General features: G+C 48.3%; 1 protein-coding gene across 7 annotated transcripts in view; it reads right to left on the reverse strand.

Annotated features, from left to right (window-relative positions):
- Positions 1 to 18,231, reverse strand: part of HIVEP2 (HIVEP zinc finger 2) — a 209,246-nt gene that overhangs the window by 17,664 nt on the left and 173,351 nt on the right. For all 7 annotated transcript variants that reach the window (XM_030556463.1, XM_030556458.1, XM_030556460.1 and 4 more), the window contains exons 3-4: positions 16,042 to 16,086; positions 594 to 6,176 (exon numbers count right to left, since the gene is read on the reverse strand). In XM_030556463.1, coding sequence (XP_030412323.1) covers positions 594 to 5,966 — 5,373 coding nt within the window. In that variant the 5' untranslated portion in view covers positions 5,967 to 6,176; positions 16,042 to 16,086. The remainder of the gene's footprint in view (positions 1 to 593; positions 6,177 to 16,041; positions 16,087 to 18,231) is intronic.

An 18,231-nucleotide genomic window follows, 5' to 3' on the forward strand; every position in this document is an offset into this window, starting at 1 on the left:
GGCCAATCATGGCTGTGGTATGCTGATCACTTGGGACCAAATCTGGAGGTCCTTATTCAGTTGTTATTCAGTCTTTATTCAGGTAACTCCCATTAATGACAATATTTGTTACTAGAAAAAGGCTGGAGTAAAAACTAAAAGACCAATGTGAAATAAGGCCCTCAAATGTCCTGCTCTTCTATTGTCTTCCATTGTCACCGAAATCATACTCTGAATCAGCTGTCAGAGCACGCAGGGGAAGAACAGGGTTCAAGAGCCATGGCCCTAGAATGCTCTCCCAGAGTATGTTGTACCTTTTGATTTTCCAATGTGGATAGTTTTAAAAGTGACAAAGAGGTACATAGGATAATCATATAGGCTTAAACAGGACATATTTGCTTTGAACCTTTATTTAACTTTTCAGGGATGATGCATTTTCTGTTCAAAACATTAGAAAAGCTGTAATAGATACAATTTTTACTTATTATTGAGAATTGCAACTGTCAAATATCAGCTTTTCATTATCCTTACGTTGATTTATGCATCATAATTTATTTCATTTTTTGGTTTGGTGTAAGGTCTGGATGAAAGGGATTTTTTAACTTATTGTTTACCTGAGCAAACTGTTTCCATGCACTTGATGAGGTCAGTTTACCAGCTCCAGGTCTATGCATAGCAGCCAAAGAATAAATTTCTGCGGTGTTTTTCTGCTTGGACCTTAGAAGTGCTAGAGTAGTCTTCGTATTTAACCCTGATGGGTTTGGGTTACATGAACTAATGCACCATGAAGCATAAACTGAAGATTTGAGGGTTGCTTGTTGAATGTAGCTGGGCTTGGTATAGTTTAAGAAACACCAGCTCACAGTAGTAGTAGTGCGTAGGCTAGGGAACTGAAAGATCTGCTGAAAATCTGCTCCATCTGTTAGGAGGATGGTTGAGCGTGCTGCTTTCCCATTTGGATTGGATGCCATCTGGACCAACATACCAGCAGGCAATTTCTGCTGTTGCAGTTGTTCTTCTGTCTGAATTTCTCCTGATGGCAGTGAAGACCTCTGTGGGCTCATGCTCATATCTGATGCTGTTTCATCCACATCCAGTTCTTCTGGTGACTCTCTTCCTTCAGAAGGGCCACTCGACTTGTGCCCTGGAGATGCTGAATCAAAACTGGAAAGCTTTTCCCTGCTCAGAAAAGGGTCAGCTGTTGGTATGTTGGCAGATGGGAAGTCTTGAGATGATGAGGACGATGATGGTGAAGAGGATGACATGGACGGCACACTTTCCTTTGGCTCAGTAGCACAGCTCTGCCTAACTAGCTGAGGCTTTTGTAGTCTGGGAAAATCCTTCTTTATATCTGAATTAGTCAACTCTACTGCACTTAGCTCCTCAACAATCTGTCCATACATTTTTTCTTCTTTGACCCTTTTCTGCTGCTTAGTCTCCATAAAGAGCTCCAAGCTGCTTGCTGGTGAAAGCATTCGTTTGCTTCCTCCGAGGGTAGAGGCAGTGTCAGAACTGGATGTCAGACACAATGGGATTGAGGATTCCAAGTCAAGTGGTAAAGTCTGTGGTACTTTCCACAAAGGATATTTTTCTAACCCACCATTCTGGCCTAATAGCTGGGCTATGTTAAATCCTAGTCCTTGCATGGCTGCACTTGTTGATAATGTTCTTTGAGAAACTGTCTCATCCACTTTGCAAATGACAATAGCAGGGCTGTTGTTCTGTGCAAGGATCTGGGAAATGCTTGTATACATGACACTACCATAAGATGGCACATGGGTCTGAATCCTGACAGGAACAACTGTTCCTGGTAAAGACTGTACAGATCCATCATTCGGGGAGTCAAAACCTGTCTGTAGATGCTGATCAGAGGAGATCTCTGCTGACTTAATACTAGGGTCTGGCAGGTACTTAGCATTTTTCGAATACTGCCCAGATATTCCGGAGTAATGCAGGTACGTTTGCTCTTTCGCATGCATGTATTCAGCCGGTTTCTTTCCAATATGCTCTTGAGCGTACTCCAGGTGATGAATTTCTGTTTGGAAAGGTTGTTTGACATATGCTTTTTGTAACTGTTGTACAAAATGATGTGGCAAGTTTCTCTGTAAAGGTTCTGCACATGACTGCCATAAGACAGGTTGCTGAGCTGGTAAGGGAACCATACTGACAGCAGGATATGGAAACTGAAACAAGGCATTGGGAATGGGGGGAAATGGAACCTTTTCTTGATGTGCAAATAGGTGCTGTTGCTCTGCTGGATATTTGTTTGAAATATAAGGTGCTTGTTGAATCAAGGGATTCCTTAAAATGTCATGATTGTCTGCAAGGATGGCATGTTGCTGGGCAAGCTGTGCGCCAGAACCAACAGCCTGCTTTCCAGAGTCATCTGCCTGAATGGGCTGAAGCACAGAGGTGGGAGAATGATGCCAAGCAACTTGGGAAGAGCGAAGACCAGCATGTATGTGTTCCATCTGCTCTTGCTTTATATTTTGTTCCACACTTTGATCAGTCTGGGGAATCTCTGGGAATCCACTAAAAGAAGCCTGACGGACCAGAAAGCATTTCTTCCTTTCTCGTGATGGAGATAATCCTGCAGAAGGTGCCCCAGCTGCTGAAGCATGAGACAGATTCCCATAATCAAAGGATTTACTTCGTATCTCTGGGATTTCAGCAGCATGCGGACAAGGCATCTGTTCAGATGAGCAACGTCTCATTTCCTTCTGATGGTGATACCCAGGGACAGAAAGTGAGTAAGCACCAGCTGGAACAGTTAAAAACTCAGACTGTTTTCCAAACTCATCCTGTTTGGAAGGCACGATGAACTTGGTATTTTCTTCCCTTTCAAAGGACACTGAAAAACTTGAACTATGGGACAAATTACTTTCTTGGCTAGGGCTGCGAGAGAGGCTTGTGCCGGTGGATTCAAAGCTGGACTCTCCAGAGGAGTGCTCCATGTCAGCAAGCCGTAAGCGTTTCTTTTTGGGTGGTAATTTTTCTGCTGGGAGTTGAGAAAGAGTTTCACTTCTTTGCGGCCACTGGAACTCTTCAGTAGGTCTTTCCTGCTCTTTACTCTGAACTTCTTTATCTTTCTCAGGTTTATCTGGTTCCTCTGTAACACGGATCTCAGGTACTTGTATGTTATGCTGGCGAACCAGTCTGGGCTGCATATGGTATGGCTGTGGCTGTTGGGACGGTTTATTCACACTATCAGCATTTTCTGTTTGCTGAGCCCGCTCTGGGCTCATTGGGGACTCAGAAATCTCACTCTCACAGGTTTCAGACAGTGAGTAGGTTTTATCCTGCAGGCAAGCAATATGTTCTGTAGATTCAGACCTTTCAAATGAGTTTGGCCTGCTCAATGAGTTTGTATGCTGAATGACAGAGATGACATTTCCAGGGGGTTTTCTGTTCAGTGACTCTGCTGTCTTTTCTTGTTCTGCAGCTAAAGGTGACTCTTCTAATGAAGCTGATAGGCTTCCAGATTGCAAGTGAGGTCTACAGATTTCAAAACGCTCTGCATGACAATGGGCAGCATTATCCCATGTGCTTCTTGGCCCTTCCTGAATTTGGGGTTTGGGATCAAAATCTGAAGGCAGCATCCCCACTGGGGTGCCAGTACCACTGCTACAAAGCATGGGAACATCCTCCTCATCCCCAACACTTTTCTCTTTTCTGCGTTTTCTGTTTTCGAATGTGGTTCCGTATACAGACAGCACTGGCTGTGATTGTCCAAATGAATCAACAAAGTACTCCCCTCCTTGTTTTATCCCGCCCGAGCATGGAAAGTCTCGGTAGTTCAGCTTCTGAGTTTCAAATTCTTCCCATTTTCTGTAGGGCTTTCCACAAGCATCATAGTCATAGAAGGTTCTCTCCCCTGCTATCAATTTCTTCTCCTTCAAGGATGACCCTTTTTCATCACCTGTTGACCTGCTGGAAGAAACAAGGATATTTTTTCCTGTTCTCCCATGATAGTCTGGATCTGAGTGCCCCTCCTGCACTGAGGGCAGCTCAAAGGCAGCTTGTCTTCTTAACATCCTCTGATGGGATATTCCTACTGTCCCAGGATAAAACACATCATCTGAACCTGTCATTCTCTCATCAAAGGAATGGCTTCCTCTCAAAGATGAGGGAACACCTAAATTGGTTGCAGAAGATGTTGGCATGGAGTTACTTCTAATAAGTGGAAAAGCATCTACTGGAGGCTCTAAAAGTCCAGGCGTGTCACCCTGCTGACTTAATGGGTAAAGGTTCAGTTCATTTTTGATGGATGATGTTGTAGTCTGCGATTGTTTGGACTCTGTATTGCTACTGCTGAAGAGTTGGGTAGATGTAATAGTGCTCAGTTTACTGGGATCAATGAGTGTGTCTTTATTTGGAGTTAGATTAGAAATATGTTCTTCAAGCATCTTGATATCTAATCTGGTGTTCACCAGAGGTAGAGGCTGCTCCCCTCTGCCCTTTTTACCCATTAAATTGTGTTCTTGATTGGCTGTTGCTATTGTTAGTGCTGTCCTTTGACTAATCCGATAGAATTTCCCAAAGATTATTTCTTCATAAGACTTTGCATTAGTATTTGGAGGGCTTATTTGTTGTTCTGCACTTTCTGAGCGGGAAAAGTAACCAGAATCAGTGCTTCCTTTGCTATGTGGGCTCAAAAGATTTAGTGACTGCTCAGAGTCTTGCCCTTTTTTCTCTGACAGTCTTAGTGCAAGTCGCTGTTTAACTGTATGAGAGTCATCAGACTTCGTACTTAAAGATGGGGTTTGTAACATGTCAGATCCAATGTACTGTGAATTCTCACTGGGTAACTGAATCCCACTTTTAGGGATAATCAAAATGGGCACTTTCATTGGGCCTCCCAATGATTCATCTATGGACGAGTGAAAGTTACTTCTGCTAGCAATGTCCAGTGGCATCTGTGGGACTGGGCTCAATTTGTCAGAACTTTCCACAAGCAATGAGGTCTCATCATCTGTGTCTGTGCTCTGCTCACCATCTGAATGTATTTCGGCTTCCACATCAATAAAACTGGCATCTAGGTCCAATTTAGATACCGCTGACTCTGTGAAAGGTACTAATCCTGCTTTAATTGCATGGGCATGTGATTTCCTGTGCTTGTATAAATTGCTCTTTGTCTTAAAAGAGAAACCACAAGGAACACAAGGGTATGGCCGTTCCCCAGTGTGGGACCTAATATGTTTTTTAAGTACACTAGGTTTGGCACAAGCCCTGCTACAGTAAGGACAAATGTATTTGCCAGGCTTTTTGGGTTTGTGCTCTTTCTTGTGAGCATCTTCTGATTGTTCTATCGATTTCTGAGAATATTGGCTATAAGCAGGGTTCAAACTTGAAATCTTCTTTCTAGAGAAACCTCCACTGTGGCCGTGCAAGTGAAAAGGAAATATGTCCTCTGAGGCAACTGATTGCAAGTGGCCAGAAAACTGCCACGTGTGGCCTTCCAAGCTCTGATGTGGCTTTACGTTGTGCAAGAACCCTTGTGGCAATGAATGCTGGGGAAAAGAAAGTGAATGTTGACATGAGTAGGGACTTGGCCGATGCTGTGGATATTGCTTCTCTGTGACTTGCTGCCCAACTTCACCGGATGAGCCGAGTTTCCCAGAACTAAAAAGTTGTGCTGATGCTGTGTTTCCGATTTGCTCATGATCTGTTTCTGGTTGTCTCTGTATTTCTTGATTGCCAAACGTGCTCATCTTAATAACAGCTGAATGTTCTTGCCTCCATCTAGTTGGTACTTCAGCAGTTTCTCCAGACCTCGAGGTAGCTTTTTGCCCTATAGCTGTGTCCCCAGAGTCCATTTTGTTATACGAAGTCTTAAGTGCTAGTTCACTTGAAAGCTGTGCAGACACATGGAGTGTGTCCAATGCTATGCTTCTTAAAGTTTTGTTGCTCCCATTTTTCCAGAGCCTTTGCAAGTTCACAGACTTCTCTTTCTCTTTTGAACTTTCCACACAGTAGTCTATAGGCATTAGATTTGAGTGTGTATGCTAATATAATGATCATACAATTCTGTTCATGGCAGGAACTTTCCCAAACAGTTTCTCATGCATTTGCAAGGAGTCAGTATGGCATTAGAACATTTTCCATTGTAAGTGTTGAGACGCAGAATGATCCAGAAAGAGATTTGTTGAACTACTATAGCAAAGTCCTTTTCAGCCCATCCACAACAATGCAGTTATCTGTAAGAGAAGAAAATAAAAACACGCAGATTAGTACAAGTGGGTAATCACCACATGAGCAATTTAATTTGTTTCACAATTCTCAAAAGGAAGAGCGATGAATACAAAAATGTAAGAATATTGTAGTAATTTGCATTTGTATTGTACCTTTCTTCCAAGCTTATTAAGGGACTTTACTAACATTAATTAAGCTTCACAAAACCCATGGTCAGGAGCGAGAACAGAGAATGTGTGGACAGAGAATGAACAGGTTAAGAAGACAACTGAAGGTCACATACCAAGTCAGTGAAAGAACTCGGACTAGAAACCAGGGCTTAAGTTTTTAAAAATGATAAATAACTTTACGTGCCTCATTTTGGGGTGTTCAATTATTAAACTTTTTGAAATTGGCTTGATTTTCAGAAAGTTCTGAACACCCAATTTTTTCCAATCAGGTCCCTTTAAGATGGCTCAAGATGGGCACCCAAAAATTGAGACCCCCCAGAATTCCTATGCAGTTTTGAAAATGAGTCCTTTATGAGACTCTCTACGTCAGAAGTAGGCAGCCTATGGCATGGGTGCCGAAGCGGTACGCGAGCTGATTTTCAGTGGCACTCACACTGCCTGGGTCCTGGCCACCAGTCCGGGGGGCTCTGCATTTTAATTTAATTTTAAATGAAGCTTCTTAAACATTTTAAAAACCTTATTTACTTTACATACAACAATAGTTTAGTTTTATAGTATAAACTTATAGAAAGAGACCTTCTACAAACATTAAAATGTATTGTTGGCACATGAAACCTTAAATTAGAGTGAATAAATGAAGACTCGGCACACCACTTCTGAAAGGCTGCTGACCCCTGCTCTAAGTAAAAGGATAAATGGGCACAAAGCAGACATCAGGAACGGTAACATACAAAAGTCAGTAGGAAAACACTTCCGTCTCCCTGGACACTCAATAACAGATTTAAAAGTAGCCATATTCTAACAAAAAAACTTCAAAAACAGACTTAAAAGAGAAAATACTGAGCTCCTGAGGAAAAAGACGGTTACTCACCTTTGTAACTGTTGTTCTTCGAGATGTGTTGCTCACATCCATTCCAGTTAGGTGTGCGCGCCGCGCGTGCACGTTCGTCGGAAACTTTTTTACCCTAGCAACTCCAGTGGGCCGGCAGGTCGCCCCCTAGAGTGGCGCCACCATGGCGCTCTATATATACCCCCGCCGGCCCGCCCGCTCCTCAGTTCCTTCTTGCCGGTTACTCCGACAGTGGGGAAGGAGGGCGGGTGTGGAATGGATGTGAGCAACACATCTCGAAGAACAACAGTTACAAAGGTGAGTAACCGTCTTTTCTTCTTCGAGTGATTGCTCACATCCATTCCAGTTAGGTGACTCCCAAGCCATACCTAGGCGGTGGGGTCGGAGTGAGAAGTCGCGGCCCGGAGCACTGCAGTTCCGAAGGCCGCATCCTCCCTCGACTGCTGGACCAGGGCGTAGTGGGAAGCAAAGGTGTGGACCGATGACCAGGTCGCTGCCCGACAGATTTCCTGGATGGGCACACGGGCTAGGAAAGCCAGCGACGACGCCTGCGCCCTGGTGGAATGCGCAGTCACACGGCCCGTAGGGACATGGGCCAAGTCATAACAAGTCCTGATACAGGACGTAACCCAAGAGGATATCCTCTGGGAGGAGATAGGAAGACCTTTCATACGATCTGCTACCGCCACGAAAAGTTGGGGGGATTTTCGGAAGGGCTTAGTCCTCTCTATGTAGAACGCGAGAGCCCTACGGACATCCAGCGAGTGGAGCTGCTGCTCCCTGCCTGAGGAGTGAGGTTTTGGGAAAAAAAACCGGAAGGAAAATCTCTTGGTTGATATGAAAGGCTGAGACCACCTTGGGCAGAAAAGCAGGGTGTGGCCTCAGCTGCACCTTATCCTTGTGGAAGACCGTATATGGAGGGTCTACCACCAGAGCTCGGAGCTCCGACACCCGTCTAGCTGAGGTGATAGCCACTAGAAAGGCAGTTTTCCAAGAGAGGTAGAGCAGGGAGCAAGTAGCTAACGGCTCAAAGGGGGGTCCCATGAGCCGGGACAACACCAGGTTAAGATCCCAGGTTGGGGCAGGGGGACGGACGTTAGGGAATAAATGTTCCAGCCCTTTAAGGAATCTCGACACCGTCGGGTGAGAAAAAACGGAGCGACCGTCCACACCCGGGTGAAAGGTGGAGATAGCTGCTAGGTGGACTCGCAATGACGATAAAGCCAGACCTTGCCCTTTGAGGGACAAAACGTAGTCTAATATTTCGGAAACCGAAACTTCCATAGGGCGGAGATTTCTCTCTACGCACCAACAGGAGAAGCGCTTCCATTTCGCTGAATATGTGGCTCTTGTGGACGGTTTCCTGCTGCTCAAGAGCACCTCTCTCACGGGTGTAGAGCAGCGCAGCTCTGAGCCAGTCAGCCACGCAGGAGCCAGGCCGCTAGGTGCAGCGACTGCAGGTCTGGGTGACAGAGGGTCCCGTGGTCCTGGGTAATCAGGTCCGGATGAAGGGGCAGGGGAACTGGGTCGGCTATGGCCAAGTCCAGCAGCATGGTGTACCAGTGCTGCCTGGGCCACGCCGGGGCCACCATGATCACGAGCGCCCTGTCCCTGCGCACCTTCAGGAGGACCTTGTGGACCAGAGGGAACGGGGGAAATGCATAGTACAGGTGGGTCGACCACTGGATGAGGAAGGCATCCGCTATCGACCCCGGCTCCCTGCCCTGAAAGGAGCAGAACGCTGGGCACTTCCTGTTCCCCTTGGACGCGAAGAGGTCCACCCGGGGATAACCCCACCTCCGGAAAATGGAGAGAGCGACATCCGGGCGAAGGGACCACTCGTGTGACAGGAAGGATCTGCTCAATCGATCTGCCAGAGTGTTCCGTACTCCAGGGAGGAAGGAAGCCCTGAGGTGAATGGAGTGGGCTACGCAAAAGTCCCAGAGACGTATCGCCTCGTGGCACAGGGAGGAGGACCTGGTGCCGCCCTGCTTGTTGATATAGTACATCGTCGTCGTGTTGTCCGTAAACACGGCGACACAACGACCCTGAAGCTGATGACAAAACGCTTGACAAGCAAGGCGGACCGCTCTCAACTCCCGTATGTTGATGTGGAGCCCCACCTCCTCCTGGGACCACAGGCCCTGTGTCCGCAGGGTCCCTAGGTGGGCCCCCCAGCCCAGATCTGAGGCATCCGTTGTCAGGGATACCGATGGCTGAGAGGGGTGAAAGGGAAGACCCGCACATAATACGGACTGGTCCAACCACCAGCCGAGAGAATCTAAGACCTTCTGGGGAATTGTGACTAACATGTCTAAAGGTTGCCTTTGCGGCCTGTAACGGCTGATAAGCCACAGCTGGAGAGGCCTCATGTGGAGCCGAGCGTAGCCGGTCACAAAAGTGCACGCCGCCATGTGGCCTAACAGGGTTAGACATGTCCTCACTGACGTCAACGGGGCTGACCGCAAACGTTGAACGATCGCCGCCATGGTCTGGAACCGCTGCAGAGGTAGCGAGGCCCTGCCCACAGTGGCATCCAAGACCGCCCCGATAAATTCCACCTTCTGCGTGGGCCTCAGAGTGGACTTGTCTGTGTTTATCAAGAGGCCCAGACTTGCAAATATGGCGGTGATCAGGCGGACATGGCTGCTGACCTGCTGTTCCGACGTGCCCCGAATCAACCAGTCGTCCAGATAAGGGAACACGTGGATACGGTTGCGCCGAAGATGCGCCACGACAACTGCCATGCATTTTGTAAACACCCTCGGGGCCGTGGACAGGCCGAATGGGAGGACTGCAAACTGATAATGAAGAGCCCCCACAACGAAGCGGAGAAAGCGTCTGTGGCGCGGCCAAATGGCAATGTGGAAATACGCGTCCTGCATGTCGAGGGCGGCGTACCAGTCTCCCGGATCCAGGGATGGAATAATGGTCCCCAGGGATACCATGCGGAACTTCAACTTCACGAGGTATTTGTTGAGTTCTCGCAGGTCGAGGATAGGCCTGAGGCCCCCCTTGGCCTTGGGGATCAGAAAGTAGCGGGAATAAAACCCCTTGCCTTTCTCGTTCTCCGGAACCGCCTCTATAGCTCCTTTGCTGAGGAGCGTCTGCACCTCCTGTCGAAGGAATTGCTCGTGAGAGGGGTCCCTGAAGAGGGACGAGGAAGGAGGGCGGGAAGGAGGAAACGAAACAAACTGCAGGCGGTATCCCGTCTGCACCAGGCTTAAGACCCAGCGGTCCGATGTTATTTGGGACCACGCCGGGAGGAAAAACGAAAGGCGGCTTGAAAACGGGGGGAAAGGATCCATAAGGGAAACTGTTACCGCGCCCTCGGGCGCACCTTCAAAATGAAGGTTTAGGACCAGGCGGGGGTTTCGAGGAGCCTTGGTTCTGCCCCCCTTGGTTCCCAGACTGCCTGTGCCTGCCGTTCCTGCCGCGGCGCCTGTAAAGGTCCTGCCGCTGGCGGAACTGGGAAAACGGCCTACGGTGCTGCTGTTGTTGCGGCCTAAAGGGTCTACGCTGTGTCACGGGGGTGTGCATCCCGAGGGACCGCGCAATGACCCGGTTGTCCTTTAGACTCTTAAGTCTGGGGTCTGTCTTATCGGAAAACAGGCCCTGGCCTTCGAAAGGAAGGTCCTGTATCGTGTGCTGGAGCTCCGGCGGAAGGCCGGAAACCTGCAGCCAGGAGATGCGACGCATCGTAACTCCTGACGCGAGGGTACGGGCAGCCGAGTCCGCAGCGTCCAAGGAGGCTTGTAAGGCCGTGCGCGCGACCTTCTTGCCTTCGTCCAGGATGGCCGTAAACTCTTGGCGAGCATCCTGTGGCAGCAGCTCCTTAAATTTGTCCACTGCCACCCAGGAGTTAAAGGCGTATCTGCTCAGCAGGGCCTGCTGGTTAGAGACCCTGAGCTGCAGTGCCCCAGCCGAATACACCTTACGGCCAAGGAGGTCCATCCGCCTGGCTTCTCTGGATTTGGGGGCCGGAGCCTCCTGGCCGTGACGCTCCCTATCGTTCACCGATTGCACTACCAGTGAACCGGGAGTCGGGTGAACATGTAAATATTCGTACCCCTTAGAAGGGGCCATGTACTTCCTCTCGACTCCTTTCGCTGTCGGAGGGATGGAGGCCGGGGACTGCCAGATAGTATTGGCATTGGCCTGGATGGTCCGTATGAACGGCAGGGCGACCCTGGTGGGAGCATCGGAAGAGAGGATGGTGACAATTGGGTCCTCTATCTCTGAGACCTCCTCTGCCTGCAGACTCAGGTTTTGAGCCAAACGCCTGAGGAGGTCCTGGTGCGCCCTGAGATCCAGCGGGGGGGGACTGTTGGAGGAGGTACCCGCCACCGCCTCATCCGGGGAGGAGGATGAGGAGATCCCAGGCACGATAGTGTCCAACTGAGGGTCATCCTCAGCCCTCGCCTCTGCCTCCGGAGCCACAGCGGAGTCCTGCTGTTTGGACCCTTCCTCCCCTTCCGGGGAGGGAGGGGGGCGAGACAAGGAGGCTTCAGGGGCCCTACGCTCCGCAGTCGCCGGTCTGGCAGGGAGCTGCTGGGGGCCCTGGGCCTGATGGTATGCCCAGGGTGTCCAGAATCCCCACTGTTGCGGGCCTTGGTCTTGCAGCGGCGGATCCCCGAACAGCGCTGCCTGCCGGTCGGTGCCGAGCGCATACCCACTGTCCGTCTGAGAAGATACGGACGGCTGTCTCGAGGGCCACGGCGGGGCCGACCCCGGATGGTATGGGTCCGCGCGGGCCGGCACGGAGGATCGTCTCGGTGCCGGGGACCGGTGCCGGGAGTCATATCGGTGCCGGGATCGGGACCGGGATCGGGATCTATCACGGTGCCGGGATCCTGATCGGTACCGGGTGCCGCTTCGGTAGCGGGACCTGCCACCAGCTCGGTGCCGGGAGGTCGACCGGGACCTGCCCCCAGCTCGGTGCCGGGAGGTCGACCGGGACCTACCACCAGCTCGGCGCCGGGAGGTCGACCGAGACCGGGACCTGCCACCAGCTCGGTGCCGGGAGGTCGACCGGTGCGGCGAGTAGCGTCGGGACCTGCTCCTGGAGTCGCGGTGCCGGTGACGCCGACTGGAGCCTGACCGCGACCGTCTCGATGCCGACCGTTGCCGCGAGTGCGACCGGTATCGCTGAGGGGAGCGGTGCCGGGACTGCGAGCGGCGTCGGGATCTGGAGCGCCCAAGACGTCGGGACCTGGATGGCGAACGACTGTCTCTGGGCGGCGCCGACAGCATGGGCTTGCCTCTGGACACAACCCGCACCGGAGGTACCGGGGGTGGCAGCCGAGTGGGCTCAGTCAGGGCAATAAGGTCCCGAGCCGAGGCGAAGGTCTCCGGAGTGGATGGGACCACTATCTCAACCCCAGATCTCATGGGGGAGCTCGGCGGCACCGGACTCAACGGACCCGCCGGGCCCGGAGTCAACGGTGCTGACGGTGCCGGCGGCGCCGCGGCCGATGTCGAGGCCGGGCGCTCAAGCCGGGTCTGCCTGGCCGGAGTATCAGACTTCGACGGCCTAGGCTCTGATTCCGGTGCCGGAGAAGGTCGGTGCCGGGGAGTCTTCTCGGTGCCGGAGCGATCCGGTGCCGGTGCCGAAACCGCGGTCTGCGAAGTCGACGGGTCAAGTGCCGCCTCCATTAGGAGAGTTCGGAGCCTCTGATCCCTCTCCTTTTTTGTCCTCGGCTTAAAAGCCTTACAGATGCGGCACTTGTCAGATCTGTGCGATTCCCCGAGGCACTTCAGGCACGCTTCGTGGGGATCGCTGGTAGGCATGGGCTTCTTGCAGGCCGCACACTGCTTGAAGCCTGGCGAAACAGGCATGAGCCTGGCGCCGGGTGCCGGGAAGGGCTAAGCCCCCGGCAAAGAACTACTTAACAACTATTTACTAAACTATCTACTTAACAATACTAATTAACAACTATATGGAACTAGAGATAAGCGATAGACAAGCGATAGAAACTAGGAGAGCTAGGGACGTGGAGGACAGCTATGCCGCGCTCCACAGTTCCAACGACCGACACGGCGGTAAGAAGGAACTGAGGAGCGGGCGGGCCGGCGGGGGTATATATAGAGCGCCATGGTGGCGCCACTCTAGGGGGCGACCTGCCGGCCCACTGGAGTTGCTAGGGTAAAAAAGTTTCCGACGAACGTGCACGCGCGGCGCGCACACCTAACTGGAATGGATGTGAGCAATCACTCGAAGAAGAACTACAATGCATTGGTGACCTTCCAGAAAACACCATCCTAGCCACCACGGACGTAGAGGCTCTCTACACGAACATCCCGCACACAGATGGAATACAAACTGTCAGGAACGGTATCCCTGATGATGCCACAGCACAACTGGCTGCTGAGCTCTGTGCCTTTATCCTCACACACAACTATTTCAAATTTAATGACAATATATATCTCCAGATTAGTGGCACCGCTATGGGCACCCACATGGCTCCACAATATGCCAATATTTTTATGGCCGACCTGGAACAACGCTTCCTCAGCTCTCGTCCACTCACACCCCTCCTCTACCTACGCTACATTGATGACATCTTCATCATCTGGACCCATGGGAAGGAGTCTCTGGAAAAATTCCACCATGATTTCAACAGCTTCCACCCCACGATCAACCTCAGCCTGGACCAATCTACACGGGAGGTCCACTTCCTAGACACCATGGTGCAAATAAGTGAGGGTCACATCACCACCGCCCTATACCGAAAACCTACCGACCACTATGCCTACCTTCATGCCTCCAGCTTCCATCCCGGGCACATCACATGATCCATTGTCTACAGCCAAGCACTGAGGTACAACCGCATCTGCTCTAACCCCTCAGACAGAGCCCAACACCTACAAAATCTCCACCAAGCATTCTCAAAACTACAATACCTGCATGAGGAAATAAGGAAACAGATCAACAGAGCCAGACGTGTACCCAGAAGCCTCCTACTGCAAGACAAACCCAAGAAAGAAACTAACAGGACTCCACTGGCCATCGTATACAGTCCCCAGCTAAAACCTCTCCAACGCATCATCAGGGACCTATAACACATCCTGGACAATGATCTCACACTTTCACAGGCCTTGGGTGGCAGGCCAGTTCTCGCCCACAGGCAACCTGCCAACCTGAAACATATTCTCACCAGTAACTGCACACCGCACCATGGGAACTCTAGCTCAGGAACCAATCCATGCAACAAAACTCGATGCCAACTCTGCCCACATATCTACACCAGCGACACCATCACAGGACCTAACCAGATCAGCCACATCATCACCGGTTCATTCATCTGCACATCCACCAATGTAATATACGCCATCATATGCCAGCAATGCCCCTCTGCTATGCACATCGGCCAAACTGGACAGTCGCTACAGAAAAGGATAAACGACACAAATCAGATATTAGGAATGGCAATATACAAAAACCTGTAGGAGAACACTTCAACCTCCTGGGCCACGCTATAGCAGATCTTAAGGTGGCCATCTTGCAGCAAAAAAACTTCAGGACTAGACTTCAAAGAGAAACTGCTGAGCTTCAGTTCATCTGCAAATTTGACACCATCAGCTCAGGATTAAACAAAGACTGTGAATGGCTCGCCAATTACAGAACCAGTTTCTCCTCCCTTGGTTTTCACATCTCAACTGCTAGAACAGGGCCTCATCCTCCCTGATTGAACTACCTCATTATCTCTAGCTTGCCTGCATATATATACCTGCCCCTGGAAATTTCCATTACATGCATCTGACGAAGTGGGTATTCACCCACGAAAGCTCATGCTCCAAAACGTCTGTTAGTCTGTAAGGTGCCACAGGACTCTTTGCTGCTTATGCCGAGCTACAATTCATTTGCAAACTTAACACCATCAATTTGGGCCTGAATAGGGACTGGGAGTGGCTGGCTCACTAGAAAAGCAATTTTCCCTCTCTTGGTATTGACACCTCCTCATCAATTATTGGGAGCGGACTACATCAACCCTGACTAAATTGGCCTTCAACACTGGTTCTCCATTTGTAAGGTAACTCCCTTCTCTTCATGTGCCAATATATATTTATGCCTGTATCTGTAATTTTCACTCCATGTATCTGAAAAAGAGGGGTTTTTTATCCATGAAAGCTTATGCTCCAAAAAATCAGTTAGTCTTTAAGGTGCCACGGGACTCCTCATGGTCTTTATGAGATGAGTCCTAACTCTCAATAATCTGCTCTCATCACTAGATCACATAAATGCCTTGTGCAAGAAAATGTAGATTACTGCCTTTTACATTATTTTTAAACAGTCGACAGTAAATAAATGTTACATAATTTTTTTTTAAAAAGCATTTAAAATATAAGCTAAAACACTACAGTGTAACCTTTTAGTCAGAGTATGTTTCTAAAGAAGAATTATTGATGACAACAGTAGTTTAAAAACTACATTTATGACACTTAAGCATGTCATATTTAAAAGTAATTTAGAACTGCATGGTATCTAACCAGGCTTCAGCACTTGATACGTTTAAGCACAATTGGTTTCCACAGTTCTGTTTGTAAATAAGTAAAGCTCAGGGGCCTGATTTATGCACCCAAGCAGAGTGTTTGAATTGGAAGAAAAATGCACGATCTCTGCTGGCATATTATCAGAACATAGTATATTTCCAGGATGAAACAGGGCTAAGGAAAAAGGGAGTCAGGATTCCACACCAGATGGAAGATGAAGGGAAGAAGCTGATGGAATGTATTATATTTCTAAGGCTGAAGGATTGCACCCGAGTTGAAAAAAAATTGGCAAAGAGCAGGAAAGTGGGGACAAGATAGGAAGATATGTAATTTTGTTTTCCATAATAAAAGTGTTACCTGCATCTTCTAGACATCTAATACGCATGACTGTCTTGAATATTCCTGTGAAAGAAACAAATGCAGTTAGGAGAAAGTCTTGAAATAAATAACTGGCACTGGACAGATAAATATGGTAACTTCCTATCGTGTAAAGCAGAGCCTGACAAATCCACTTGGCCATTCCCTAGTTATGAGCAAGAAGCTTCCCCTGGAGAGTTGGAGGTCTGAGCCTGATAACTTTCAGTGTCCAGACTGTGGCTGGAACCACGATAGCAACAACTGTATTTTAATAAAGAATGTTGGCACAGTTTTAAGAGATTTTCCGATGCAGATAGGGAGACCCATGTTAAAAATCCAAGTTATTCTGAGATCCATATTATTTTCAGAATAATTAAAAAAATTCTTTCACCTATGCTCTAAAACTAGCATATAGTCTAATCAGGAGGATTATCTGTAGCCCAGTTCAGCTAGCATGGTTCTCAGAAAAAAAAAATCCCTTTTAATTTCTATCAGAGAAACAATTCTAGACACAGATTAGCAACAACTTTTAAATATGACCACTGCTAGCACAGTTAACAATTTGTTTTTGATAGTTTAGTAATACATAGTTTAAAGTAAATGGAAAGGCCTAGTACTTTACTAACATATTTCTAAAACCTACTTTTCATATTTTCATGTGCAATCTCTTACCCTCAACTTCCATGGTGAGCATTGAGGTGCCAAGTCAAATCAGCAATACTTCTATGACAAATACCTTATTTATACTGCTCTGCATAGAGAATTATATTATCTAACATGCAGAAACTACCAATATTTCAAGCTAAAGAACTGATAATAATGATGCATGTTTTCTTTAATACCTTTGGCAGGACTTTGCTCCCACTGGAATTATTGAGATGAGCCCACCTAAAATGATAAGAAACTGTACTGCAAGCTAAGTAGAGCACATCATTCGCCTTGCATTGTAAGGTCCTCTCTGGAAGTGGACCAAGCCCAGGTTTTCCTATCATAATGTGGAAATACAGCCAAGCCATCAAACCACATTAGTGCACAATCGTCTTATTTCATTTTACATCATTGAAAAATGTCAATCGTGAAAAGATTCCTGAGAAACTAGGAACTGTATTTTTGTCAAATCAAGAATTTAGCACTTTTACGGGAGCATTATTCCCTCTCACTCCTTTTTCAAGGATGCCCCTGTTCTGCTATATACAAGGCACAAATATTCATTTGACTATGGAATACCTGAAATGTCATAACTAGAGCAAGTTATTAAGTGGCTGTACTGGAAAGCATTAAAATAAAATTTGGTAAATCACAGTTCTCAGTGCTTCCCAGCTTGTAGTTCATATTACAATCCTTGTAAATGAAGAAATTGGAAGTTTATGTATTTCCTGAGTTCCTGACACAGAAAAACTCTTACTGACTCCGGAGTACGTTAGACCTGCTCAGTATTAAGGCTTATTTGTGTGTGCTGCTCTGACAGCATAAAGCTGCACTAAAACCATTGTATCTGGCCCCTGGAGAATTTTTACTCCGTAGGGCAATACTTAGCATAGAGCTGCTGTACTGGCTGCTTCAGGACCCTTGTATTTATGCAGGGGGCATTGGCAGAGTCCTCAGGTTTCTCTAGTTTCTGCCAACCAGCCTCATAAGTAACGGAGCACAAAGGCCAACTTTGAGCTGAGTATGGTCTGCAACTGAGGATCTGATCATAAGTGAAGATCTACCTCAGGATTGCACTCCTGGCAGCGAACAGTAATAGAATGCTTTTGGCATAACCTCCCTTCCCCCAATTCCCTCTGCTCTGCCAATGATACCCACATCAACAGCCATTTGTTGATTGAATATTGTTACCATATGATGGCTTTAGTTGGCCCATGATGAGTTTGGTGGTTATGTCCCCAGTAGACAAAAGTCGCTATGGCAACATGCCACAATACAGCCGAACCTGAAGTCCTTACTAATTAAGACAAAATCAGAGCTAAGTCAGGTCTGAAAAAGTGGGCTCAACAATTGGCACTAATCAGCAGCCTATGAATTCAAGAACTGCATGGGCAAGGAAACTGTTCTTCTCACATCTGTACCTTAGAGCTGAGGTGCATTAGGGGTTCAATTTGTGGAATCTGTAAAATTGTCTGAACCTGGATAAACAGATGGATTCTGTCTCTGGGGTTGTCAGTATGGCACATTTCATGAGCTCTACAT

This window comes from Gopherus evgoodei, chromosome 3 (assembly GCF_007399415.2).
Source record: "Gopherus evgoodei ecotype Sinaloan lineage chromosome 3, rGopEvg1_v1.p, whole genome shotgun sequence".
Classification (NCBI taxonomy): domain Eukaryota; kingdom Metazoa; phylum Chordata; order Testudines; family Testudinidae; genus Gopherus; species Gopherus evgoodei.